Source organism: Cygnus olor, chromosome 1, assembly GCF_009769625.2.
Source record: "Cygnus olor isolate bCygOlo1 chromosome 1, bCygOlo1.pri.v2, whole genome shotgun sequence".
In the NCBI taxonomy this organism is placed as follows: Eukaryota; Metazoa; Chordata; class Aves; order Anseriformes; family Anatidae; genus Cygnus; species Cygnus olor.
Window position 1 is genome coordinate 13,776,943 of NC_049169.1, and position 27,902 is coordinate 13,804,844.

The window sequence follows — 27,902 nt, forward strand, 5'->3', positions numbered from 1 at the left end:
ATATAAATCATTCCTGCTGGAACTGTTTTTATTCCATTTCTTAGAGGGCAAAGGTACACTTTACCTCTACTGTACTGTAATAACTCTTTAGGAAATGTTTTTTCTCTTTCATATCTGACATTTTTCCTTATTGCCAACACTGAAATAAGCATGACTAAACACAGTTTTCCTGTGAGCCCACATGCAAAGTAGCTCGGGCAATGTACTCATTTTGCTGTTTATATTACCCTGTTGAAAACCACGAGGACTTGGCACTTTCTCAAGTCCAGAAGAATAAAGTTAAAATGAAAGTGAGCTGCAATGTTGCTGAGCAACATCACTGAGCAGACTGGCGTAGAGCTGCAGGACTTGCCTCAGAGCTCAAGATGCAGTCTCCCTCCAAAATCCCTGGCAAAATGTTATGTCACATGTTTTACAACATTCATTAGATTTCCACTTTCTCACCCAAGGACTACTTAATCATAGACTAGAATCATTTAGGTTGGAAAAGACCTCTAAGAACATCAAGTCCAGCCACTAACCCAGCACTGCCAAGTCCAACACTAAACCATGTCCCTAAGCACCACATCTACATGTCTTTTAAATACCTTTTTCAATACCTTCACAACCCTTTCATTGAGGAAATTTTTCCTAATATCCAACCTAAATCTCCCCTAGCACAAATTGAGGCCATCTCCTCTTGTTCTACAGAGACAAGGGTGTGAACCATGTCCCTTGTCCTTGGCATAAGATGGAGAACAAGCAACTTCTTCCCCTTTACAGTCCCATACAGTTCTCCAGTGGAAAAGAGAAATACATGCTACAAAGCTACATTCCATCTAACTGCTTCAGAAAGTAAGACAGCAAAAAATTCCATGGATGTAATTCAAGCTAAGAATCTTGGTGTTTATGGATGCAGACTAGCCTACCAACCTGTAGCATTTTTTGAGCTCGTTCTCTTCTTTATTAAGCTTCAAGTTTGCTTTTTGCAGCAACCAGAACTATGCACTGTGCAGGAGAGAGGCACTATTAAAAGAAGAAGAAAAAAAAAAAAAAAAACCTTCATCAAAGCAAGATTTCTACCTTGGACTACAGCAAATTGCTCAGCTAGCCTGTTATTATACTCGAGGCATTCTCAGACAGCTGGGCCTCATTACAGACAACGGAGCTTTAGCCATTAACTTCAGAGAGAGCAGGATAAAGCACTAAATGCAATGAAGATCATTTAAAGCATGTTAAGCAAGAAAATGAAATGGTATGGAGCACTGCTAACGCTGTATGCTAAACATGCTTCCTGTTGAGTGCTGAAAGATCTTGTACACATTGGCACAGACCCTCCTACGGGTTTTTGCTTTTCTTCCAGCCTGGTGGGGCACTGCCCTGGCAGGGCCTTGCCTTGCTATGGCAGAACAAATAGCTAAGTGGTGAGCTCCATCCCTCCTTCCTCATTGCACCAGTCCCAGTGGAGGAAGCGTTTCTAGGAAGAACATTGCTGCAGAAAGGAGCTTTGGAAGGAAGAATAAAATAAAATAAAAAAGAATAAAAACACACACACACCAACAAACAAACAAACAAACAAACAAAACATGTAGCCAAGAGTTTTTCTGTATAAAATTTACTAATTTGTTTGCTATGAGTTTTAACAGCACTGGCAAAGAGAATTGGAAGATAAACAGTATGGACATTGGCGAGAGGTAGGAGCAGGGTGAGATCTGGCTTAGAGCTAACTTTGAATAGATCTATTGCCTTCACATCTTTACATTCTATACACCACGGAAAAACTCATGAGGCTGGCTGAGCTGTTGCATTACAGAAGAGAAGTCTCTGGGTGGGCACATGGAGTTGGACAGTGCAGAGCACTGCCAACAGAGAGCAAAGCATTTGGAAGCAGTTAACAACACCAGACACTTGTAGGCCACGAAGGACAAGGATGCCCAAACCCAGGACCAGCAAGAGGGGAGCATCTTCTGTGCATCCCCCTGCTGACTCCCACTGCTGTTCATTCTGCCAAAGAACAAACCAGCCAGGTGGAAACTTCTACAGAAACTAAGTAGTAAACAATTTACAGCTTTATAAAGTGAAGCCCAACCTGATTGATGAGTCTTTCAGCCCCACCAGCTGGCAATACTGCACTTTGGATACATTTCCCTGGTCTCTGGACATGGTAAACCTGTTTTGTTTGTGATCACAGATTGTTCTCAAGTATGAGTTTTGCAGAACACAGTAGGAGAGCTTTTCTAATCTACCAAAAACTAGAGGCATATGCAGACTTCATGAAGAACAACTTTTTAGAAAGTTCTGAACTTTTTCAAAGTCTTAAAAAAAGAGACTTTCTCCACAGTCATTTGTCTGGCTTTCTTACCACTACAGCTATTTTTCGGAATCTATTTGGGGTTCATCAGCCACATAGCAACAGGCCTGTCGGGTCTATCCTACCTTCCCCAAAGATACTAACACTTGTTCTTGAACTTTTTAGTTTAATTTGTTCATTGTGAAATAACACAGCTCCAAGCTGGTACAAGTTAAACCTGAGCCTAACTCCAGGACTGGCCTAGTCCCACTCCTTCCTCAAAATACTTCTGTATTTCTATGGACATACATATATCTTGGAAAGACAAAATTTCAACTTTCAGTCTCCTGAGTTTGTAAAAATTTCAACTTGAGAGTATTTTTTTTGCAAAAGGTACTCTTAAAAAGACCTTTGACAACTATGCTAAGACTTGAATTGATTAGTTCTGAAGTAAGTTTTATGAAAGAATGAACAATAACAGCTGAAGGTCCAGGCATTAATATTAACCTGTAATAAAAGGAACGATGTTTAAACCCTTCCTAGAAATAAAAGATGAGTACTTGGTCCTGCAGTTCTGGAAGAACCACATAGCTTAAATTATATCCAATCAGGCAAAATGCAGATATTAAACATTTATGAGCAGCTCTGATATATTCTGAATTAATCAGTTCTGCACATTTAAAACTTTTAATATTTAATGCCACTACCTCAACAGTCCTCCAGAAATATTAAACTTTTGTACAGTCCTTTAAAAGGAATAACAAGAGCTTTTACCACACATAACATCTGAATTGTGGTTGTAAGGTTTGTGCTGGGCTGCGTTTTGTGGAGAACCATGGTTATAATATATTGAAATGCAACTGAAATTCTCAACATTTTCACCACATATGAAACAGGAATAAGGACAGTAATAATGAAAATAACAATTATTAAGCCAGGGGTAAGTACATCTGAAATCTGATTAAGTCTCCTAGGCATGATGGATTACTCATGAAGGCTTACTAATATTATACTTTCATAAAATCACTCAGATGAGTATAAATGGCATGCTAAAGGCATTTTAGATATTGCAGAGTATTGTTAGTGTGTTAGTATAGTAAATCTTCTCCAAAACACCAGCTGTGGTAAGCAAAAATATATATAGATATTTATCTGTCCACAAATTCCCTCACTGTAAAAAGCAAACACAATGATATCTGTCTGCATTTCTAGCAATAATGGTAATTTTAAAAACAATAAAAGAATTGTTCTAGCTATTCACCAGTAGTTTTAAAAATAAAGCGCTTAGAAACATTTAAATTGAAAATGTGGAAATGAAGATCCTCTTTAGAAAAGGCTGAGATATATAAGATGCTGATTCTGTTAATAAGATCCATGTTTTGATTATAAACATATTTCTGAGATTCTCTGTTTTCAATTAATAAAGTAAAAATTCATTAGAAAATCCCTAGATAAAAGAGAAAGGAAAAAAAAAAACTGTTGAAGTTATGCAGAAATTGCAGGAGGACATCAAAAAGTGTATAGCTTAGGTTAGCAATATATGCTCATTTTCATATCACTTTGGACTAACTTGTAACATGGAGAGAAAGAGAAACTCTGACCTATACCCAAAGAGATATGAAATCACTTTGAGAAATAGATTATAGGGTTACAAACCACAGGAACACCAGCCACCTAGATGTTGAACTGGATCAACCGTGAGATTTCTCCAACAGCAAACATCCAACACATTTTTCTTCCCTGACCACATATGTAGCTGCCCCAGCATGGAAAACTCAGTGTGTTCCATATGAGTGATGGAATAATTTTTAGAGGGTTTCCCATGGGCACAGACCAACTTGAATTGATTAAAAATCATGTATAAAGGGTGTAAAGATAAGCAGAAAAACATCCAAAAGCTTCTAGAACCCACAGGAGTGTTTGTTATTTTTAGGGAAAAAAATATCTCTAGATATGAATATCATTTTATTTCATCTAGGTACAACTTCTTTTGGACAGTGGTATTCACATCTACATGTGGTACAAGGCCCCCACATAAGCCCTGGAGAAGGCACTAGTCTGAGTGTGTCAGGCATAGCCCAGCAACGGGAGGAGAGGGGAAGAAAGAGTTATTTTGTATTAGAGAGAGCCTGAAGAAAATTATTTTCTTGGTGTATAGAGCAAAAGCATGGGGTCAAAACCTAAACTATTAGGGAACAAAACTTGTGTCTACACAGGTGAACTTGAACTTTCAAATCAGTATCAGAAAAAGGAAGTTTTTCAGTATGTAAAGTGGACTACAAATGAAAGAACAATGGATACTGGCTCTAACGTCACTATATTTTTTCATCAGACACAAGAAAAAGGCTGGAAAGCGAACCAAAGAGACCCTTTAATTTGCTGCATATGTTGCTGACAATGCTGGGGAGATAACCTTGTACCCTTGAAATGTGGGGAAAACAAAGGATTTGATTGGAACTGAGAGGAATTTGAGAAAAATATTCATCCAGTTAAGAAAGGGCACCATCTAATAGCCAGGTCAGATTTAATAATGGCAAAACAAACAAACAACCCTCCTGCAGCAATAAAAGCCAAATGTATTAAAAATGAAGTGCATTGAGATGTAGCTCTTCAAGACCAGTAAGCAATTGCTTGTTGTGAGCAATGGTCTTATGCCTCCACGGGCAAAAACACAAAGGTAGCAAGAGAATGGCAAGGAGTGGCTAAGCACTCTTTTAAGGCTCAGGACCTCAGGGGAATTGTAGCTGCTACAATTTCTGTGCACTTAAGACAGCAGTCTGGCCATTTGGAAACTATCCTGAAAAGCTACAGATAAAAAAGATGGGAACTGTAGCTGCAAAAGTGAAACAGCAGACATAGAAAATGCTAGTGTGGAAAAACTCTAAGACCACTCATACAATTGTTCCAGCCCAGTGGTCTTATCTTTCAGCAAGAAGAAGCAGATAGTTCTTTGTGAGCAATCAGGATTCGCTTTTCAAACCAATAATTATACGTAAGAAATAATATTGCAGCTGGTTACACCACACTGACAAGCAGTAGAGGGGAAGTATGGAAAAGCAGCTTTTCTGTGAAGTACAAAATGCTAAAAAGAAGTCATTTTCAAGGCTTCCTTCCTCTTAACACAGGTAAGTACTCTGGATATCATAGCAGGTTCAGTGTGCTTTCCCCTTGAAGGCCTGAAGAATTGTTAATGGCTACTGGAAGTAGATGCAAAGGCAAGGAAAGCACAGCTTCCACAATTACACATTTCCTTAGCAATTTGCATTGACGAGTGTTGATTTACACCTGCCATGTGGGGGGCAGCACAAGCAGCCTTCCTTGGCCAGTTCAATTTACCTAGATGATATTCTAAAGTAGGGACTGAGAGAAGTTAAATTAAGGGAGAATGGGAAATTAGTGACATGCACATTTATCAGTTAATATGGAAATAAATACCACACATGTAGCACAACGACACACCTTTGTCATTCGAGTGATTTACACATAACTAAGCTTCTTTCTTGCAAACCAAATTCCTTCAAACTTATCGCAGATCTAGTCACAAAAGGGAGGAAACCTGCAGGTCCCTATGGGCAATCTGAATTACACACATTCAGGAGTGAGCCGAAAAACAATCAGGCTGAAAATACTGATTTGGAACCTGGTTTTCTTTCAGCAAGTGATAATCTTTTTCACAAGAACCAGTAATTAAAAAACAGACATGCACGAGTCTGCCAAACATCTGCAAAATATTTTAATGAAAGCAAACCTTTAAAAAACATTGATCAAAAAGGTAAGGTTATTGGAAAGTTATAAGCAAACTCGAAGGGCTATTTGAAATGAAACTCTTCTCAGCTAAAGCTAGAGTGCTGCCTAGATCCTTCTGTGCCAAGGGGGGTCAAGGGAATAATACCAGTAGCATAATTGTAAAGCATATTGGAAAGGCAGGTGCTGCTGTTCATTGTTATGCTAAAAAACTCCTCACAGTCTTCTATAGCAATTGCAGCTGTCTTTCTTTTACCAGTGTATAATAATTATCCATCTGATTAGCAAATGTAAGCACCTGCAGTCAACTGGTTTACCAGTTGAGCTACTTCTAAGGATGAAATGCCTTTAAAATCAGACAAGTTAATGTTTTTCATTATATTGCTAGAACTAAAACACACTTTAAAAGTTTCATATATATGTTGATGGAAAAAATATTTCAGATGGTGTGGAATTATTTTCACTCTGATAAAAGTGCTCAGAAAATGATTCTCCAAAATGCAAAAAAATGTCCTAAAAATGGCCTGAATGAGTCTTAAAATAACAGGTAGCTCACTCTCTATTCTATGAAGGACAATTATTATAACCACATTTTTTTATTACTGAGTATATCCATCACAATACAGTCAACCCAGGCACCTCAGAGAACACATTTAAATACATACAGACATTCTGTGTGGCCAAGTTGTCATCCTTTTGCTCTCCCTGTCTCTCCCTCCCTGTCTCTCTCTCTCCTGATGATCACAGTCTTACTTCTTATGAAAAAGCTGTTCTCCTGTATTCCTCACCCGCCTTAGAGTGGCTGTAAAACTCTTTTCAGCCACTTGCCCGAGGCCATTTGACAGCTGAGTAAAGTATTATTAGTTTTTTCATTAACATAAGTCATCATGGCAAAGGACAGGGAGGGTAGATTTTCTCTCTGAGCTGGCAAGTTTTCATGACAATTTTGATAGAATGACCTTGCTCTTCTATTTTCTCTTACCAACCAACTGAACTCTTAGTAATATTGGCAAACTACGTCAGTGTCCTCTTGTGAGATGCACCTGTATCACAGAAGTGTAAAAGTTACACTTTTGTACACAGACTTTCATTAAGGTCCTTAGCATCTTTCTATGTCTTCCTTCCTTCCTTCCTTCCTTCCTTCCTTCCTTCCTTTCTTTCTTTCTTTCTTTCTTTCTTTCTTTCTTTCTTTCTTTCTCTATTGGCTTGGAGGTAGTTTGTGGATCACATGATTTTCTCCCTGTTTCCTTGTCCTAACTTACCTTTCTGTATGTCCCATCAGAACAGATTCACGTTTGAAATCTGCTGTATTTTTTTACCCACCTTTATCTTATATCCTCATTCAAAGACACATAGATGTGGTGCTTGGTTTAGTGGTAGACATGGAGGTACTATGTTGATGGTTGGACTTGATCTGAGATGTCTTTTCCAACCTAAATGATTCTATGATTGTAGTTTCCTTTTAAATCTGAACATGACTTTTTTTGTATGCATACTCAGCTCCCTCTCATTTAAGAGAAGGCAGATAAACAAGGAACACCCCATGCTGGACACATCTGGCTTCCATACAGAAAGCAGCCTAACAAATTACGTAGTATAGATATTTCCCTGATTCATCCCATTAGCTGATTTCAACTAAATATGACAAAAGGGTAAACATCTAAAAACTACTGTGTTTCCATTAATCCTCTCAAAAATCACTGGCGTGGGACAGACATGAGGACCCATTCAATCTCCAGGTGGAGAAGACTGACACAGCCACATCAGTAGACACCAGAGAATCCACATCCGTGTTCCATCTGCAGGAAAAGCACTGTTCACAGCTTGCACCATAATAGATGAGAAATAATCCCAGTTCAAGATAGAAAGCCACGTGGAACCAAGCTCAAAATTTCTGAGATGGAAGTGATTTTTCTTTCTGTTAGTAAAGGACAACCCTTTGTATAATTAGTAGCTTCTTTTATCTATTTTTGTATGCATATATATATATAAATATATATATTTGGAAATACAGATGGCCTCACAAAAGGGGCTGGCAAGTTTCATTTTTTACCATGTTTCACATCGTGATAAAATACATCAATTTATTGTCAACAGAAACCTTAAAAGAATTCCTCCAGTCCAGTGTGTGCAGGGCACGCCAGTAACTGAGATGTTAGAAGAGATCTCCTCTTAGTGTAAGCAGTGCTTTTGGAAAGTGAAGGGGCTTCACTGTAACAACCCAAAACCTAAGACATAATAAAATCATTTTTTTTCACCTTGACATAACCACTTAAGAACTCACTATCCCGTGCAGTTGCGACAATCATACATGAAACTATCAAGGCAAGCATGGACTATACTTTCAAAGTAATAAGAATAATACTGTGATTAGAAGCAGGCAAAACTCATTTATCTCCTCAAGGAGAGAGGGACAGGGATAAAAGAAAAAGCAGCTGTGGGAAAGCACCTTGTGTTGCAAGAGGGCACCTGGAGCAGGTAAGACCCATGCAGGTCTTGAATGTACGTTGACACTTCTCCGGAGCACAGGAATTATTCTGATGTAAATGTCATCTGATTTTCATCCCACTTTAGGACAGAAGCATTTAAGGAAATTCTATGAGATTCACATGCTATTAATCTGCTTTTATCCTCCTTCAGATGGGAGGAAGAACTCCAAGCAGCAGGGGAGGTCTCTCAGAAGAAAACTCAAAAAAGCTTTTTCATGTAAACAGAAGGTTCCTGGCTGTATGTGGATATAAAGAAAACAAGACCCTCTGGGGACTCCCTCCCAGATTCACACTGCCAGCTGTGTCAGATCAGACATTGCTGGTACTGTACCCATCACTGGATGAAATCCCTTCTCAGCTCATGATCTGAAGAGGAAGAGTAAGCACCCGGTACTATGGCAGAAGACTTGTGCCCCTTTCCTACCTTGAGATGCTTTTCTGTTTTCTTGTTCATCGAGTTCTAGGTCATATCCCATTCCTATAAAACCTCCATCCTACAAGGCAGATTCGGAGGCACCTCACAGATTGCAGTGCAGTTGAAAGAAAAGCACAGAGATTTACTTAGTGAAATAAAGCTTTTGAGAATCTATTTTATTTACTGTTTATATTTAAGTTCTGCCACAACAGGCACAATTTCTGGGTGCAGGAATGAGCACTGTAGCATGTCTTACTACATAGGGTTTGTTTCACTGGCTTTGGCTTAATTTCTTCAACCTTGAAATGGTGGTATACTGTGTGCTGTTTTCGTTTTGTATTTGCAATGAAGTCTCTACAGGCTTAAGGAGAGGTAGTTTTCTTCTGCTTGACTTTGTAATGTTCCTAAGGCACCTGAATTTCATGATATTGCACCTCTTTCTGCACTAAACTTGCCTTTGTGAAATAGACTCTGTGTCCTTATGAAGCATCTGAGACAGAGGAAAATCTCTTTGAGGTGAATGAAGAACTACTGTCATTACTGATGACAGTATGTCTTATGGAAGCTGAGTTTAAGGTGCACTCAATAATCATTGTCAGACCAAAATACAACGGTAGTTAGAAATGGCTTTACACAAGAAGAGGTCTCATACAAACTCTTTTGCTGAATGCAAAGGTGTGAGAAACCAGGGACCACATTTTGTAAACTGTTTGCTAACTTCAGGGGTGTACATTTCTGATTCTTCACCTAGAAACTTTTAGAATCTGATTTTTCAATGATTTTGAGCGTCAGGAATCCCATTCACTTCATCTGCACTTGTCTGTGCTAGAAACCCCCAAATGTGGCATCAGCACACACAGTGAGCATCTAAAATTATGCAAATGCTATGCAAAGAAGCTCTCTACCTCCCCAACCCAATCAGAAATCCCAGTGCTAGCTTTCAGTATTTAACTATATTAAACACACCCACAAAGTCCTCATCCTATGTTTGCTATTTCCAGCAGTCCAGAGGTGACAGAGGTGTGGAACAGCAGGCAGAGGCTGTGCTTCCAAGCAGGTGCCTCCCCTCCTCACAGGGAGCCTCCTGATATTCTTTGCCATTGCATGCTCTTTCTCTAACAAGTCTTTATTTTTATTTTATTTTTTTTAATAACAATAGGAAAAGGCCTTTGAAGTTTAATGGGTGATAGTTAATATAGTACTGTGTATATTAATTTTAGCAATGTTTGATAAATTTGATGCAAGGTTATTTCATCAATGAAAATTTGCCATCCAGAATGTAATTATAAATGTATGGAAATGTACATTTATGCCATTAATATTAGCTTGTCCCTGTACCATGGACAAATATATACATAATCATCCCATAACAACTCACAGCAAAATACAACAAATTTTTTTCTGGAATTTTTATGATTTGAGTTCTGTGGATTTCTGTTCCTGTCATCCTCATTGACCCAAGATGCCTCAGTAAAACCCATATTTGTTTCAATAACTATCACAAAGTCCAAGTGAAAATCCACTAAAAGAATGAAATTTGCAAAGAAGTCAGTTTTGAACAGGGAATTTGGGATTCTTTTTTTTTCAGTTGAGAATTTTGAGGTGTTCTTTAAAGGAAAATGAGGAGTAGGTGAGTAGACACTAAGCATCTAATTTTCTTGGTACTTTTTCCAAGAACATACCTTTTCTCTTTGAACCACCATATCCCTCTTTTCCTGCTTTCCCTTCTCGACTTAAGACCTTTCCCAGCTCCCCAGGGGAGGTAGGCTGGATGGTGTGTGAGCACCTGAGCCCCATTCTGCACCCACGTGAGCCCCCAGCACCAGCCTGAGTGGAAGCAAAGGTATATTAAAGAGCAATTTGCTCACCCGTTTGCTCCGAAACACCTTCTGAAGACATTCTTAAATACTTTTATAAAACTGTTGTTTGAAATGTATCTCCTCTTTGCACTCAACCCTCATTGACATGTCATCCGGAGGTTTGCATCAACCATTTTTGGCTGATTGGTTTCAAATCCTCTAATCAGCTTACTGTCCAAATAATTGAGCCGTGTGTTGGAGAAGGCCCTTTGAGGCACACACAAAGACTTCATCGCTCCAGGCACTGCAGGGAAATGTGAGCTGGCATTTCCAGGGCCACAGTCTGCCTGCCCCACATCCCAACAACTCTGCTGCACATATAGCTAATGGAATCATAGACTGACTCTATTTTTCTAAAAAATACTGATTTAACATACTTTTAGGTTTGAAGCTAAGTTTTAGTTATGTATTTTTCTTCTGTTTTATCTAAAATTGTAACACTAAATTTCTCTCATTGACCACTGTACAAAACAACAGAAGACATGCTGTGATCCTCAGAGAGGGTGCCTAGCTCAGAAGCGGTATAAAAAGCAAGGAAAAAATATATGTTAGTGTGGGCTAGTGTGGCATAATACAGGTGCAGAGAGAGGGTTTACACTTGCACAGGCAGCCCACAGTGGGATTTAAAATAAGGGTGGCATGCTGTGGGGTGACTTCATCCCATGCTGTCCTTGGTTGAAGGGAAAAAATTATTGTTTGTCCATAGGGGTGATATGGCTGCCACATTCAGAGCTCCCTTTCTGGCCATCCAACCTGGTGCAGAGCCTCTGCAGGAGGGCCAAATGCCAGTTTGCACCAGCAAAAATGCACCAACAAAGTTTGCCTGCTCCCCGAGCTCGCACCTCCCCTGCACTGTCCAGGACGTCTGCCCCCTCCTTCCTCTCACAGCCTTCCCTTCCCTCCAACAGCTAAAGGAGAAATGGGTTAGGAGCTCTGCTTTCTTCTGTCACAAACTACCATGCCCTGTTTTTTATATCTTCCCTTTATTATCTTCCTTTTATTATCTTCCCTATTTCCTAGTTCTCTGTAATTACGTACTGGGACATCAAATGGTGAAGCAGGGACTGCTTTTGAAGGCTTTTATAATTAGCTTTTCTATTGTGTCCTCTAATACCTCCTCTGGCTTTAGACTTACTTTTTTTCTGTTCACAACCTCCTGAACATATGGTGGTAAATATGCAGCATGCTGTGAGCTTCACCTGGAGTCTACTTACAATATATCTGCAATGTAAATAACAGACTTCGTGTCAGTCAATTAATCACACACCAGTGGTTGGCAGAGGGCAGGCAGATTGCAGGAAGAGAAATTGGTAAGTGGTGTCTTGATCAGCATTGGACTTGAAAGTATTAAACATTACTTAAGCCAGAGTGCTTCTGTGGTATCACTGCTTTTGCCTAAAAACACTCCCTTACCCCAAGTTTGCTTGATGTCATAAAGACTTGTCTCAAGGCCAAGGACCACTTTGATGACATTTCGCCCACTGGAGTCACAGTCCCATTTGTACCAGCAGAGAATATGACCCAAATGCAAATTTCATACAAAAACTAAATTAAGTGTAAAGTGATCCCAGGATGATATACAAAATTTAAATATTGCCACTCAGGTGTTTCTTTGTTTGTGTGTGTGTGAAACTAATGCAAATGAATTACTTTACATACGTGTTTTATTCTTTTTATTGTGACAATGCATATGAGCAAGACAAACTACTTTGTTTACATGATTCACTTTATTTAACTCAAGGGATTCATATGCATATCATCAATTATAGTCACAAACTGTTTTGTGTGTAAAAAAAAAAAAGGCACTTTCTTCTTCAACAGAACTTTTCTAATTTGAAGATCTCAAAGGATTTTCTGTGCTACATTAAAATTCTTATAATTCCCATGAAGGACAAGTGAAAATATAGAAATAAATCATCTAATTTTTAAATGCATTGTTGCAGAGCACACCCCACCACTAGATCAGCCTTTGGCTTAAAAGCCACTGACTTCTGATGGTCACTACCTAACCATTTCCATCAAGCTTTCAGATATTTACTGTCTTCGCAACCTGTAACTCTATGTCAGGTTTGATTGAAATTAACCAATACATTCAAAAGGGAGGAGAACCAGAAGTGTAATTGGAATGCCTTCGAAAAGAGCTCGTTCACCTAAATTTGCTTCAGGGGAAAATACATTTATTTTCAAGCATAAGCATGCAGAAAATGCAACCACACCACAGAAATGTGAAGAACATTTATTTAGCATATAGATCTTGCTACAATGTCTTCCTATGCCAATGGAAACAGCAGTAAAGCGGCAGAAGCAATAAGAACATACATAGACATTTTAATATTATGGACATTATAATGCAGTGGACCTAATCACACGAATGAAGGGAAGTTTAGGTGTCTTAAATATAGCAGCTTTTGAAGATGTGTGCAAGCTAGCAAGGTTAATTTCTTTAGTATATTTTAGAGGATGCAGGTTTGAAGAATTTAGATGGGTAGAGCAAAAAGCATAAACAGCCCTGGGAAGGGCCAATGAGCACCAGTAAGCTTTTGGGGGAAGCTGGGAGGCAATTTCAGAGCGTCTTAACCCAGGTAAGAACCAACTTCCTCTCCCAGAGCCGCTGTCAGCCTGGGCAGCAAACAGCACCAGTGGAAGCACCAGTGGTGGACATGCTACCGATGGCCAACTGAGCTTGGGGACAGCCAGCACTCCTCTGCACAGTGTCCTGAGAAAACATTGGGCAGAAAACTCAGCACCCCAAATCCCCGGGCATCCATATCTTCTTGATTTGCCCTCCTAACTGTAAGCATTTAACTTTGACTCACACAGCAATTTTGAAGCCTGAGTGGTATGGGGCACCATTGGCATGGCTGCAAGCTGGAAGAGTCAGACCATGTCTAGCCCATGCAGGGAACAGGGCTGAGGGTTAGTTAACACCAGCTCCTGCTGGGACAGACCAGCCATTTCAAACATTTCAGTCCAGCATCCCTCACTGGATTCAATTAAAGGGCTTTTTTTCCTCCATCCAGGGCTTGTCCAGGGAGCAAGACTTGAGTAGGAAACAAAGACAAGCCCTGAGGAGGAATATCTGACAATATTTCTAAGTTAATTTATAATCATAATGATTTTGCTCTTAAAAGATCGAGTAAGTAAGATGGCATTGTGATTAAGGTGCAGAATATCTAATGTGAGAGGTGCATAAAAGGAAATCAAGGAGTGCTATCTATCAGGAGGATAACTGGAAAAAGATCAAGTTTTCCCCCATCTTCACTATAAATCTTTCACTGAGGAGAACGAATGGGATATAAAGAACAAGAATTTAAAAAAAAAAAAAAAACAGAAATGAAAAAGGAGACATGTTAAACACTACCTAACAAGCTTCATGACATGAGCACAAAAGTCTTAAATTCAATGTCATAAATTCAATACCATCAAAAGATTCAGCTACTACGTCCTTAGAGACGGCACTGTGTAAGTCAAGCACAATATTAAAAGACACTGAAATCTTTAATATATGTTAAATATTTTAAATTCATAGATCTGATTCACAGAAATATCACAGACGCATCATCAGCCATTTTTTCCCTTCTGTCACATTTTTTAATAGATGTGCTACATTTTCCACAATTAAAAGATGGTCCAAATATTTTATAGAAAATGGATAATCCACAAAACTGCCCTTGTGGACATGATTGTATCTAATCATTATGCCTGCTCCAACAAACACACCCAAATATGCTAAAATTAATACCTGCATACGTTTAAATTACCACTTGGAAAGAGATTAGATTTCAAGCACCTCATCTATCCCCAGAGACAGCATGCATTGATTACTCCTTACAGGTATTTTCATGGGGAAAATACCTTGTTCAGAGGTAGTGAATAATGTGATATTGCTGTATATAAAACCTCTCCCTTTGGTTTTATGTTTAGGGCCCATAAGCCTTTAGTTTCTGGTTAAATGTTCTAATCTTCTTAACGGTATAATCAAGCCTCTAATATGTAATATTGTAAGTTTATATTTAGAAGGAATAACCACCACGTTAGTGGTGATGGACATATCTCTCCATTCATCTAACTGAATTACCCTAGATAAATCGCTTTCCCCAATTCATTTTTGCAGAGACAGCAAGCAGCTTTATTTTATTTAAAAGCAAATCGTACAGTTGCAAGATATTTATAGTTAGCATGTAAAAATCCTGCTTTAATTTTGAGAAATGCCTTTCTTCCTCCATGTCTTGTAGATTTTTGGATGACACAGGATTTTGCAGGCTACAAATTCAACAAAAGGTCCTGAAAAAGTCACAGAAACTTAAATTATGTCTGCATCCTTCAACAGCATTGTGTTCTTGGAAAGTAAAAATGAGCTTCATTTCCTTTAAGGAAGTTTATAGTTAGGCATATTACAGGGATCTTTTTTTCTGTAAGTGGAATTGGGAGTTCTCCCAGCCATTCCTAATTACCCCACAAGATATTAACAGTTAAGTGACACATAAAAGGCTCCCTCACCAATACAAAAACTAAGCCAGAACTAAGCCACAGGAATAGGCTCTTCCTGGGAGATACTGAAGGGGGATTTTCCAGACACCAGGCAGTTGGGCTGTCTTTTGGCATATGATAGGAATTACGGTAGGCCTTGCCGTCACACAGTCAGTCAGCATAATAAATAGCTACTAAATACCCAGGATCCCGAAATATATTTTTAAGTATCTGCCACCCCACTCACATATATTTCCTTGTTTGCCTTTTCTTCCTATTCTGAAGAGAACATTAAATCTTTAGTCACCCAACATGCATAACTATTTATCCCAGCAGCGATCAGATTGCCTGCAACAGAAAGACTGAAGAAGTAACAGAGCATCCAGATATGTAACAAAAGGTATTGTGGAATATGCTCTTAAATGTGTAACTAAAAGAAAGGTCAAGCAGCTTATTATCCTGCTGTTATACTTTCATCGTATGTAATAATTTCCATATTGTTCAGGAGGAACACAGGAATGTGTTCCTTGATGTGGTTTTATCATTCATTCTTACTTTGCCCTGGCTGTAAATACCTATAGAAGGTAACAGCAAGTTACACCCAAAAGTAAAAAGGCCATCACATTCTGGTCTAGCTAATTACAAAGGCACTGATCTCTTTTTATAGTAAAGTACAGTGCTCTTGACATTAGGGGGAAAAAAAAAAAAAGAAGAAAAAAGAAAAAATGGCACAAAAAAGATGATTCCCCTCTGATTTACATTCATTACAACTACTTTGCATGATGAACACCATAAACACATGTTAAATTCAGCAGAAGAGATGAGTGGTGTACATCTGGAACTTAATCCAGATCTTTTGACCAGGTTTCTTACTGATACATCTGTCTAGCAGTCTGGGGGGAGAGTCAATAGCTGGAAGTTGTCAATCCAGCTATGTTCTGTGAGCAATGAGCTCAGCTTTTTCCAAAAGAGAGAGAAGAGGAGAAGAATCAAACCTCACTAAAATCTGCATGTTGTGCATCTTTAAAGCAGGGGCCCGGTCCCTTTTCACTCGATCTGTAGATATCTTACCTATGTTAGTGAAGTCCTCTTTATCCAGACAGACAGGATATGAGCTACACCACTCCAGGACAAAAGGAACTTGTATTTAATCTGAGATTTGCATTAGAAATATTTCCTTCTGGAGCTATGTCCAATCTTATTCCCTGCAATGTCTCTGAAATATGTCAACACCCTTTCCTTAATCCAGGCTTTCTTCTAATTCCACTACCTTGTCTAGGCTTCTTGGGGCAGACTCAATAAATGATTGTTTTTATGCTTTGCTTCACAGAGTTAGCTGAAAACTTTAAATTATATTAATTTTCAGCATCAAGGGGACCAAACTAACTTTCCTGGAATGGGGTAAAACCAGAGTTGCTATTCCAACAGCCATGCATTTTCCCCAGGAGACTGGGAGTGTCCCTGTTTCATTTACCATAGACAACTGCAGGGAAGGAAAAATTTCCATGCAGGTCATGGAGGCTGAGGGTGGTACAGGTAGTGAAATAAAATCAGAGACTAGATGAGGACAAGTGAAAACACCATGTTGTGCTGCACCACGTGCACTGAGCTCACGTGTTTCCTTCAGGACCCTGGCTACTCCCTCATTCCGGCTCATCCCTTCTGCACCCACCTCTTGGCACCAGAAACTCTAGGTCAGCCTCACTATGAGGCAGCACTGCCCCAGCAGAGACAGAAACTGCAGTCCATGTGCTCGTTTGGTGGAATAGATTTGTAAAATTTTCCAGCGTGTCAGACAGAATGTCTGATTTTCATTTGTCAGGGATTTGACCAGTCTAAAGATATGACATACTGTGCTTACTAGCTTCTATATGAGTACTGTATATTGTAAAAAATCAGCATGATCTAGAGAACCTATGTCAATCTATCTATCTATCTATCTATCTATCATCTACCTATCTATCCATCTATCTATCTATTTATCTATCTATATTCCCTATTTCTGACTGCTTGCAGCTAGAGAATACTTGGTAAGTGTAACAAGTGCAAGCTTTGTAAATCTGGAATGAAAGGTTAATAGATGTGGTGCAAGTCACTAACGAGTACCCAGCAGTGTTTCTTAGCAGTCAGTGATGTCCAATCAGGAGACATATTGTACTGCAATTAATTTTTCAATGTGTGGGGTTTTTTTGTTGTTGTTTGGGGCGCTTTTTTTGTATTTTTTTTCCCAGAAGAAAATTGCTGCATATACCAGGAGAATTTTCTCTCTACTCTAATATCACCAGCTGAGAAAATGGGGACTTGGGGGGGAGTTGTACATTGGGTTTTTAGATAAAGACCCAAAAGAACAGTAACCAGTGTATACCACACCAGCACCTCTGCTCAAAGAAAGTTTAGAGTTAAAAAAAAAAAAAAAAAAAAAAAAAAAGAAACTATTTGTACTAAGAAAACAGCCAGATGCCATAGCACTGGCTTTCTCTTAGTGATGAATGGTGTGAAAGCTCCCTAACATCTGCTACCACTTGATGAAACAAAACTTCCCTCTCTTTGAGTAGAAAGGTCCACAGAGGCTTACTGGAGTAATCTGGGCTGCCGGAGGCTGGGGAGGGACCTGGCCAAGCCCCCATGTTTTCATCTCCTCTGGCTGAGGGAAACTACGCAACCATCACAGCTCCATTACAATTCTGTAATTTTCACTCCGTGTTGACAACATGCTGAAGGAAAATCACAGTGATGAAGAACATTGGGGATGATTTCCCTTAATGAGATAAACCTGCATCTCTCAATGCCAATTTCTATGTCTGCTCTGAACAGTTCGCTTCTATTTGAGGCGGGCAGCTCTGTAAATGTCATTCCTTGGGGGGAAAAATATATATATATAAATAAAAGAAGGATAATTTTAGAGAAATGAAGGCCTATTTATCTAGTTAAATAGATGTCAATTCTATAGACACACTATAACAGGTTTTCAAGTTTGGAAGCAGAAATATCCTCTAAATGTAGACATCCTGAAGAAGCAAAGTGATAGATCTCCTCTAAGGCTTTTTTACTGAAAGACTGGATTCGGGAAAAAATTTCTGCTGAGGAAAAAAACTGAACAATGACTGGATGTAAAGGAAAATGTGGTCAATGTATACATCAGAAGGCACATAGCAACCACAGGTATCATTATAGAAAACACGAGTTCGTTACCTTGGTAATGGCAGTATTCCTACCAGCTGCACTTCGGTGCCTTAAAGAGCAAATTATTATTCTGTAATTTATTTTGGGAACAAATGCAATGGGAGTTGTGAGGGTTACTTGTTTTAATCAGGTCTGTTCAGTGGCCGGAAATTAAATGGTCAACTTGTCAGAAGTAGAATTGTTCGATTTTTGGTTCAGTGACCAAAATGAAAAGAAAAAGAAAGAAAAAGAGATCAGCTTGGGTTAACATAAAAGGAGAAGTACTGAGGGGCTTAACACACAAAAAAATAAATTAAAATATCAGTTAGGTCAATATGAAAATCTTCAATGAACCCAAAAAAATGGGATAAAGAATTTTGTTCAAGCAGAAAAGTCTCATTTCATTTTCCGATTATGCGGTTAACCTTTTTTTTTTTTCTTTTTCATAGTCAGTTTCACAATTAAGATACTTTTCCAAAACAGAATTCAAAAGTTTGTATTGAAAATGTCAACAAAGTATTTCAAATGCTTCACTTTCCCTCCGTTTTCCACTACAACATATACCAAATTCTACACTGTTACGTAATCAGTTTTCATCCTCCTCAAAAAGAAATTTTAAATGAATTTATTACTCATTACAAACACAGCAATTCTAGACAAACCAATTATATTTTCCTGGGTCTCACACAAGAACACTATCAACTTGAAAACCCATCTGATGGGATATCAGTCATCAGCAAGTCAACTATAATAATTGGAAAGCATAAAAATATTTGCCAGAGGTTTTTGATCTTTGTACCATCCAGAATGATGTTAAGGCTACAGTCTTTTGGGGCCAGAGTCAGAGCAATTGGTCTACAAAAATGTTTATCTTCGGAGTTTGACCAGAAGTCCCTTCTTTCAAACATACAAGGAAGAGTTTTTTACAGCACTTGATAGCGGTGACTCTTTAATTTTAAGACCTGGCACCCCATAAACGAGTCTGCTTGCTGCAGTTCATGGCTGGGCAGCTCTTTGTTAGACTCAGATCTTTGTCTGGGTCAGTGGTGCTGTTTGGTTTCTTTCTGCAGTTCGTGGTATTGATAATTGTTTCACTCCATGTCCAGATGAATGTGTCTAATTCTGGAAGGAGGCTTGTTTCCTCTACCAGCATATTTCCCCTGTGAGATAGGAACACTGGAAGGTTATTCTGGCCTGGAAACCACAGCTTTTTCTAGCCAGAAAGATAAATTTTATCTATATTTCTTGTTCTTTCCTATCTATTGTATTGTCCTGGAGAGCAGTGGGAAAAGTGGAACCAAGTGGCAGTGACCTCGCCAAGCCCGGTGACGTGATGAATGACTTCTCACATCCCAGGGCCTGACACAGGGAGAGGCCGCAGAGGGTTGTACTGCTGTTTTCGGATGTTAAAAGGCTGATCACCTGCTCATTACTTGCATTTATCACGCAGAGAGAGCTCTCAGGGGCAGGACCCATACGGCAAACCCAGCACTGCCGTGAACTAGTCCTCTTCAAGAGCATGGTTGACATACACGGGAGAACTGGTTTTCAACCTGAACCAGCTAATCGTGTCCTTGCTAACTCACTTATAAATATTCTATCAGAAGTTTTTGAAACTTATAGTGCAGGGTAAAGCCTGCACCTGAAGAGAGATGGATTTGTTGCTTGCTGTCACGCTGGGCTCTCACAGACAACAAACATGGACTGGAAAGCTGCATTGATTTCACCCCCTGAGGAAACACTTGTGAAACTCTCACAACCAATATTAATATCAAAGTGCCTAGACAGAAGCTGGGAACAGCCTGCTTTGTTCCCAGGTCCCCACCAGGATGAAGAAGATGGCAATTGGGACTTTACAAAGACCTCAGGAAAACAGCCTCTGCTTTGCAATAAAAGCCACTGGAAGCAAATGAGTTCCTCACCTGCTCCCCTGCAACTTCTGCAGACCCCTCACATCCAGCTCTTCCAGACACCTCCTGCTTTCCAGGCTCCGATGTTAGTGCAGAGAGCATTGCCTACAGCATCTGGTGGAGGAACACTACCAGGCAAGTCACGGACATCTTGATTCCCTAGGAAGATGGAGGGTCCCAAAGGGGAGGAGGGAGAGGAGCCGAGGGTCCCAGTGTCTCCATGGAGGTTACTACCTGCACATAAATCCCACATACATCAACCAGGCTCCCAAAACAGAATGTCCCCTGTGGATGGCATCTGAGCATGGTGGGGGGAGACCTGGGAGAAGGTCCCTTGGGAGTGACTCAGAGGGATTTCTACCTCTGTAATGCCATTACCTCGACACAGCCCACACCATGCTGACCTCGTGGTGCACCCTAGGGATATCATTTTCCAGGTCTGACCCCAGGGAAGGGTGAACAGAAAAGGCAGCAGGCTTTGCAAGAAGGAATCACCTAAGAACTTGGGAAGGTCTTTTCCACAAACAATCTATTCTTGGACTTTGGTCAACGGTAAAAGTTGCATTGTAAGAGCGTGCACTATGTTTATACCAATGGCCAGTCACAACTGGGGAAAAAAAAAAGTGGGAATGACACAAATATTCCAGACACACATTTGCACTCTATGCACCTTTTATGCCGGATGAAAAGGCAGGAAATGTTAACACAAAGAAAGGAAACATGTTAAAAAGACTGAAATTTTCATCAGAAACTATTGAAATTCTCACACCAAGGACTGGTCGGAAAGGTTCCTTGTTCTCAGAAGTAAGACAGTGCCACTTTCTTCCCTCTTCACGCAGCAAACACTCATGGCAAATCTAAACCACAGCTGTAGGGCATGAGACACACACAGCTAATAGAGCTTACATCTGAATACATCTCAGTCGTAACATCAGGTCTATTATCAGGTGGAAAATCATACCTCGATCACTCAATGTGCAAATACTGCAATATTGCACTTATTAAAGGGCAAGAGTATTTCAAAAGCAATGGTCTTTAAAAACCCAGATCAACAGAACAATGAGGAAAATTAGAAGTGTTGACAGCCTACAGTCTCACCTGTGTTCTGACTGACGAACCAACACAGTTTTGGTGGAATAGTCAATGCAAAAACATTAGAGAGATGCACAACATGCCACCGTGACACAGCAGCCTACTTACAAATTGTTTACTGGTCAACCTAGGTCTGAAGTAGAAGGCTTATATCTTTATATATATATGTATATATATATATATATATACACACACATAACATCTAGATATATATCTAGATATTTACACATAATATAAATGTATAATGCATATATATGTACATAAATAAAATTACAACTCTTAGTTATTTATAAGAAAAGTAACTTTAAAAAAAAAAAAAAATCTACCTAAAAGCTGTTACCATGGACAGGTTTCAACAATTCCATTGATACATGTTCAAAAATACGTCCTTTAAACTCAAAAAGAAGAAAGCACATGCAATACCCTCACTGAGGGAGCACTTTTGCACCCTTTCACCACTGTGGGAGTCCTTTCATCCTGGGGGATGTGCTGTGGGGACAGCCCAGGCAGTGAGGAAGAGCAATTTCTAACGCACGCAGACGTGCCGAGCACACCTGGCCCCATGCAGACCAGTAACAACAACCATGTCGTTTCTGTCCTACAGTCAGATGTCACCTGCCAAATGTGGGTCAGCCCGGCAAGCTGTGCTGACCGTGATTTCTGTTATTTGGGGCAATCAACGCTCCTTTGCAGGGGGGAGCAACCCCCTGATGGGGGAGAAAGGATTTAAGCAGAGATTACATCTCTCTTGCAAATTTGCAAGAAAGGGCTCATGGAAGCCTTTGTGGACTTTCTACCTCCTTTTATAAATCCCATGTTTGACCATATCTATGGCTGAGCCATCTGCTGTCTGCTTATTTGGCCCAGGAATGAGAACGATGACAGCTGAACTCATTACAGTTTAACTTCTTCCCCAGCAAAACACCATGACCTTTTCTATCTTTTTCTTTCAAAGTTCTGGTCAAGAGATCTTCAAAGCAGAACTTTTTAAAATTTGCAAACATATGTCGTACGAACTCTGAGACCAAAAAAGAGCTTCAGAAGTAGAGATAATCTGTTAGCCAAGGTAAAGATATAAGAAAATTCACTCAAAACCACATTAAGTAAGGCTCAGATACGATATACTCAAACTACAGACCATGTAAAGAACAAACCAAAATACTCAGAAATCAGTTGTGCTTTTGTGAACTTTGGTTTGTGCAAGAAAATCCCAACCACAACGGAGCATAGCCAGGACAAGCTCTGCGAGCACTGGTGGATGAGGACTTTGTGTAAATGCTGTCCCCAGAAGAAAATGTCAATGTGATATGAAACGTTTATGTAGCTGCAGGATGCTGCTAAAGACCTGACAGGAAAGAAGAGTCTTGAAGATCAAGGGTCTCCCCCACTCTTAATAAATCCCTTGCCGTTGCTACTTATTGCCAGCCTCATGTTTTTAATTTAAATGTCCTTTAAGAGTTACAGAATAAATCCCAGGAGCTAACTGGACTCCCATGAGCAAAACTTTCTACATGTTCCTGCAATTTAAAACAAAAAAAAATGATGCTTGTCTCCATTCTTCCAAATATCTGAGCAGGGTATAAGTAGATGAGAAAAATGCTTTTGAGAGAATATCCTGCAAAAGATTCAAAAAGCTGACATAGTTCTCAGAATGAGGCTGGAAAACATGGATAAAAGTCTGGTCTTCTCCTACCCATGCACCATCATTAACATCACATTCTCTGCACTTTTTACTTCTGCTCTCTCACAAAAACCTCTCTACACTTTGGCATAACTGATAGAGAAGATGCCATCACTAAGTCTGCAACTCTCTTATAACCCTGTTTCTCCACACCTCAAGCAGTATCACTTCTTACTCCCCAGTTATTTTTTCTCTTACCCCCTCCTTCATCTCAGATTCCAACACATGCTTTTTATTTTTTATTACTCTGAACAATCGGAATCGACAATAAAAATATCCACCAGATCAGCCTGGTACCAAAAATGTAAGTAATCCTAACAAAAACAGGTACTAAGTCACAATCTCTATTTAAATACAGTGGCTAAGTAACAAAGGTGGACTTGGCCAGACTTTGAACAACTTTTTTATCAGTGCTGAAAGAGTGCATGACTACCACTTAAAATAGTTGAAAACATTTTTTTTACAACCTATCAAAGCAATGGTTCCAGACAATATAAGTATATCTAAGAATAGTAACAGTCATTGATGGAAACTGATAACATTTGGGGACTGAAGGTTAATCAGTTCTGGGAAAAAAAAAAAAAAAAAAAAAAAAAAAAAAGGAACAATGGAGAGTGAAATAGAAACTCAAGTCTCATTAAAGGAAACTATTTTAAGGGTAGAATTATGAGTTTTAACAGCAATCATGGGAAACCAGTTCAAAGTTGTTCCTAAAAGATCTAAATATGAAACCTTGGGAAAAGGGCACTGTTTGCAGTGACAGCAAAACAATTTTTTTTGAGGGATAAGAAAAAATATTGTGTAAAGGATCCCTTTTTATTTTTTTTTTAATACTACAAATCTGAGCATTCATTTTTTAAGTTTCTGGGATTAAGGGCAGTCAAGATTTAATGTTCAGTCAGGCTGTATTCTTTTTATGCATTTCCAATGTGCTTATCTGCCTGCAAATCATAGGACACGCTCCCAGCACTGAAGGCAAATTGACATGAATTATCAAAATTGACCACAGATTGGAAATAAACCCAAAAGTACTTGTTTTAAAATTTCAATTTTTTTTTTTTATTTTTTTTACCTTGAAGAATTTGTATTTTGATCTGTAGATTACTGTGGAAAGCCCAGGAGAGAAAGAAAATAGGAGCACTGTTATTTAACAACAAATCTCTGAGCAAGCCTCAATGCAGCCCAGCTCTTAAGCACACTTGGCTTGAAGGAAGCTGAGCAGGTGCCTATGTTAAACAAGTGCACACTTTGTCAGTTTGGATTTGAGCAAGTGCATAAGTGCTCTGCCAGCTCAAGGACTTAATTAAATTTAATGTAAGCTAATTCAAGGAATAAAAGTCTGCCAAAGGTAATAAAACTGTTTACCAATTTATCAAATCAACCCTGTATATAAAAGAGCGTATTTATGTGCGGTGTAGTTCTGTTCCTATTCAATCAGTCAATACATTTTTAAATATTTACTGATTGCAGGAATAGGGCCAAATTGGGAGCATTTTTAAGGGCTAGGGATGAAGCACTAAACCCCAAAGTATCCGATTTACCTATGCAAAGTAGGAAATATCATTGCCTTAATTTTAATTATGAAGTTCAGAGGCACAGGGAAATAAAATGCTGGATGCAGCATGTAGGAGAAGCCCCTTGCAGAAGCCCCGGTGCTTGCCTGATGCCCAGTCTTCCCCAGCAGAGCCCTTTCCTCTCCCAGGGTGCTGGCAACACAAGGGACACTTGGGCAGATGGATGTGAGCCAGTGTCACAGCTCTGCTGGCTGCACGGTGGCTTCGCTCCCACCCTGAGGACCCAAAGGAGCTTGTAAACAAATTAGCAGAAAGTTGTTAGCTGCTTTTTTTTCAGTTGGTTGGGTGGGTGGGTGGTTTTTTGGTTTGTTTGTTTTTCGGTATTTCTTCTCTTCCAGCCCTTGACATATGGCTTCACCTGATTCACTCATCTTTGAATTTGATGCTCATGGGTGCTGCTGTCACCTGCCACTGGGACTGTGGAGCAGAGGCAGCGAGTAAACCAGAGACTCCCCGGACCTTGCAAAGAGTCAGAGCACTGTGTTTCAATGTACCCTCTGCACAGGTGAATTTGTATTGCACATTTACAAATCCGCCTTTGCCCTATGCTTCTGTACTGCATTCAAAACCACCTCTGTGTTTGCACAAGACTACCTTTAAAGTTTGATTTTTAAATGATAAATGCTGCCGTGCGGACTGGCACTTGCCACTATCATTAAACTGCACTACATAAAAGCCCAGATTGCTTCAAATTATTTCTTCAGGTCGTAAACTTCTTTTCCTCGTGCTTTATTTAACACTGAGAATTTTTTCATTTTGAAATATTCAAACGAGATGTTTCAAAATATCTAACTAAGTGCGCTTGGCTGAAGGGTATGCTTACTGCGCCGTGCACAGCAAGCAAGGGCTGCTTCTTGCCTTGCTTTGGCACACCTAAGTGTTTAATCGATGCGCAGAATTGGGAAAAAAAAAATAAATAGCGTTTCAAGCTATGAGCAGGGAGTGAGGCTGGCTCACGTCGGGGCACAGCTGCAACTTGTAGGCGCAAGTTAGCTGCCAAGTTCAGCCCCTGCACTTTCTTTTGGGCGCGCACGACCCGGCATCATCATCATCACCATCACCATCACCATCCTTATCATCACCAGCAGCAGCAGCAGCAGCAGCTCCCGCACAGCTCGGGACACCCCGTGACAGCCGGGAGCGGCTGAAAAAGGAGCCGTGGAGGTGGCTCCGATGCAAACCAGCGGTGGGAAACCCTCCCTCGCCTACCTGCGGGAGCCGGCGCTCCTCGGGGACATTTCGCCACCAAACCCCGCTCCCCGCCACCACCGCCCGCAATCCCAGCGGGAGCCTCCCCGCAGCGGCACCGCGCCCCCCCCGGACCCCCAGGGGGCTCCTCGCTTGCAAACCGCTGCAAAAAGCGTTATTCAGGTGCTTGAGCCACGCTGCAAAACCTCCAGAGTTCGGCATTGTCAAGAGGGAAATTCTAGCCTTTTTTTTTCAGTCCCCAACCCCCCCAGAAGAAGTAAGGCTCAGCAGGTTGAATGCAATTGAAGTGGTCCGAGGGCGTGTTACAGGCTGGAAGATGCGGGGCTCCAAAGACAAAAAAGAGCATGATGTAACTGATGTATGCGGAGAGTTAAAAAGGGCACCAGTACTTCAAAAGCCAAAGTTTCGCATGGATTTAGGAAGAACTGCGTTGTTAAAGGCTATACAGAGGGAAAAACTTCAGGTCTTGTGCAAATGAAGGTTTGGTGTTGGTGCTCTGTGCACAACAAAAAGGAACCCGTCGGAGCGGCCACGTAACTGAGGTCCTGCGATTTACTTAGGACTTCAGTTCTGGGCTGGAATATGTCAAAGTCGGAAGCTTAACTCCAGCCTTAACCAGGGGCCAGCACACGGCATCTTTTTCCTGAGCGAGCCGTCTTAAATACAGATAGAATTTTTTTTTTTTTTGACTTTTTAATGCTCACCGCAAGTTAGCGCTCATTGTGCAGCGCCGCAAACCCTCAAGCAGGCGCAGGGGGGAAAGAAGAGGCACCTCGAAGAGGCACCTCGAAGCACTCTCCCCTGAACCATACCCCTTTGCCACAAAGTTTTCCGTACGGAGAGGTGGCGAGAAAGCTGCGAGCGGCGCAGCCCCCTGCTCGCCCACCCGGGGCTGCCCGGGGGGAGCATCCTTGCTCCTTGCGCTTCCAGCCCCGCACACCCCACGGACCCTCCTCTCCCACTCCAGGCTGCTTGCAAAAAGACAGCTGGCTTTTTTTGTTTGTTTGTTTTTGTTATCCTACCCCCAAACTCGTGTCCGCAGCCGGGACGCCGCACCCCCCCCCCCCCCGGGGGGTGGGCTTCCCCACCACCTACCGTGGTACTCGTGGCCGGGCACGTAGGCGGCGGGGTTGCCGGCGATGTGGAGGGCGATGAGCACCTCGCCCTGCTCGCCGTCCCCCTCCAGCTCGCCGTGGTGGGTGCAGAGGAAGAAGAAGGGCGAGAAGCGGGCCCGGGGGGGGGCGGCAGCCCGGCCGGCCGCCAGCAGGGTGCCCAGGGCGGCCAGCAGCAGGCAGGGCCAGCCCCCGGGGACCCCCCGCCGCCGCTCCATGCTGCTGCCGCCGGCGCCGCTCGGGCATCCAGGGCGCGGCGGGGCCACCGCGCTGCTCCGCGCCGCTCCGCGGGGACGGCACGGGACGGACGGCACGGGACGGCACGGGATAAGATGGGACGGGACGGGGTGGGATGGACGGGGTGGCCCCGCGGCTGTCCGCGGCCAGGGGCGGCCCCTCCGCGCCCGCCGAAGGCTGCGCTGGCCCCGCCGTCCCCGCCTGCCGCTGCCGGGGTGCGGGGCACGGAGCTGGGAGCGAGAGGGCTGGGAATAATTTATTTCCCCCGGTGGCGGGGTGGGAGGGAGGGGAAGGTCCCTCCTCCTCTACCACCTCCTCCTTCTCCTCCTCCTCCTCTTTTTTTTTTTTTTGTCCTCCTCCTCCGCCTCCCGCTCCCCGCTCGGGTGCGGGGCTGCGGGATGCGAGCAGAGCTCTGCCGCCCGCCCTTTGTCTGCTCCAGGTCCCTGCTCCTGGGTCTCGGCCCCGGTCCCTGCCCCACCTCCCCGCCCCAACACCTGAGTCCCTGCCCCTGCTCCCGTGTCCCTGTCCCGCTGCCCCAACCCTTGTGTCTCTGCCTCCAGCGCTGTCCCTCAGCCCCGCTCCCTGTCCCTCTGCTCCAGCCCCTGTCCTTTCGCCCCATCCCTCTGTCCCTGTCCCAGTCCCTGTGTGCTCATCCCAGCTCTTCTCCTTTTGCCCCTAC

At 41.4% G+C, this 27,902-nt stretch overlaps 1 protein-coding gene across 3 annotated transcripts in view; it reads right to left on the bottom strand.

Moving 5' to 3' along the window:
* Positions 1-27,461, bottom strand: part of RELN (reelin) — a 296,590-nt gene extending 269,129 nt beyond the window's left edge. For 2 of the 3 annotated variants that reach the window (XM_040544577.1, XM_040544576.1), the window contains exon 1: positions 26,970-27,460. In XM_040544577.1, the coding sequence (XP_040400511.1) occupies positions 26,970-27,204 (235 nt within the window). In that variant the 5' untranslated portion in view covers positions 27,205-27,460. Of the gene's footprint in view, positions 1-26,969 lie in introns of all 3 variants that reach the window. The other variant, XM_040544575.1, reaches the window with a different exon arrangement.
* Positions 27,462-27,902: the final 441 nt, after the last annotated feature.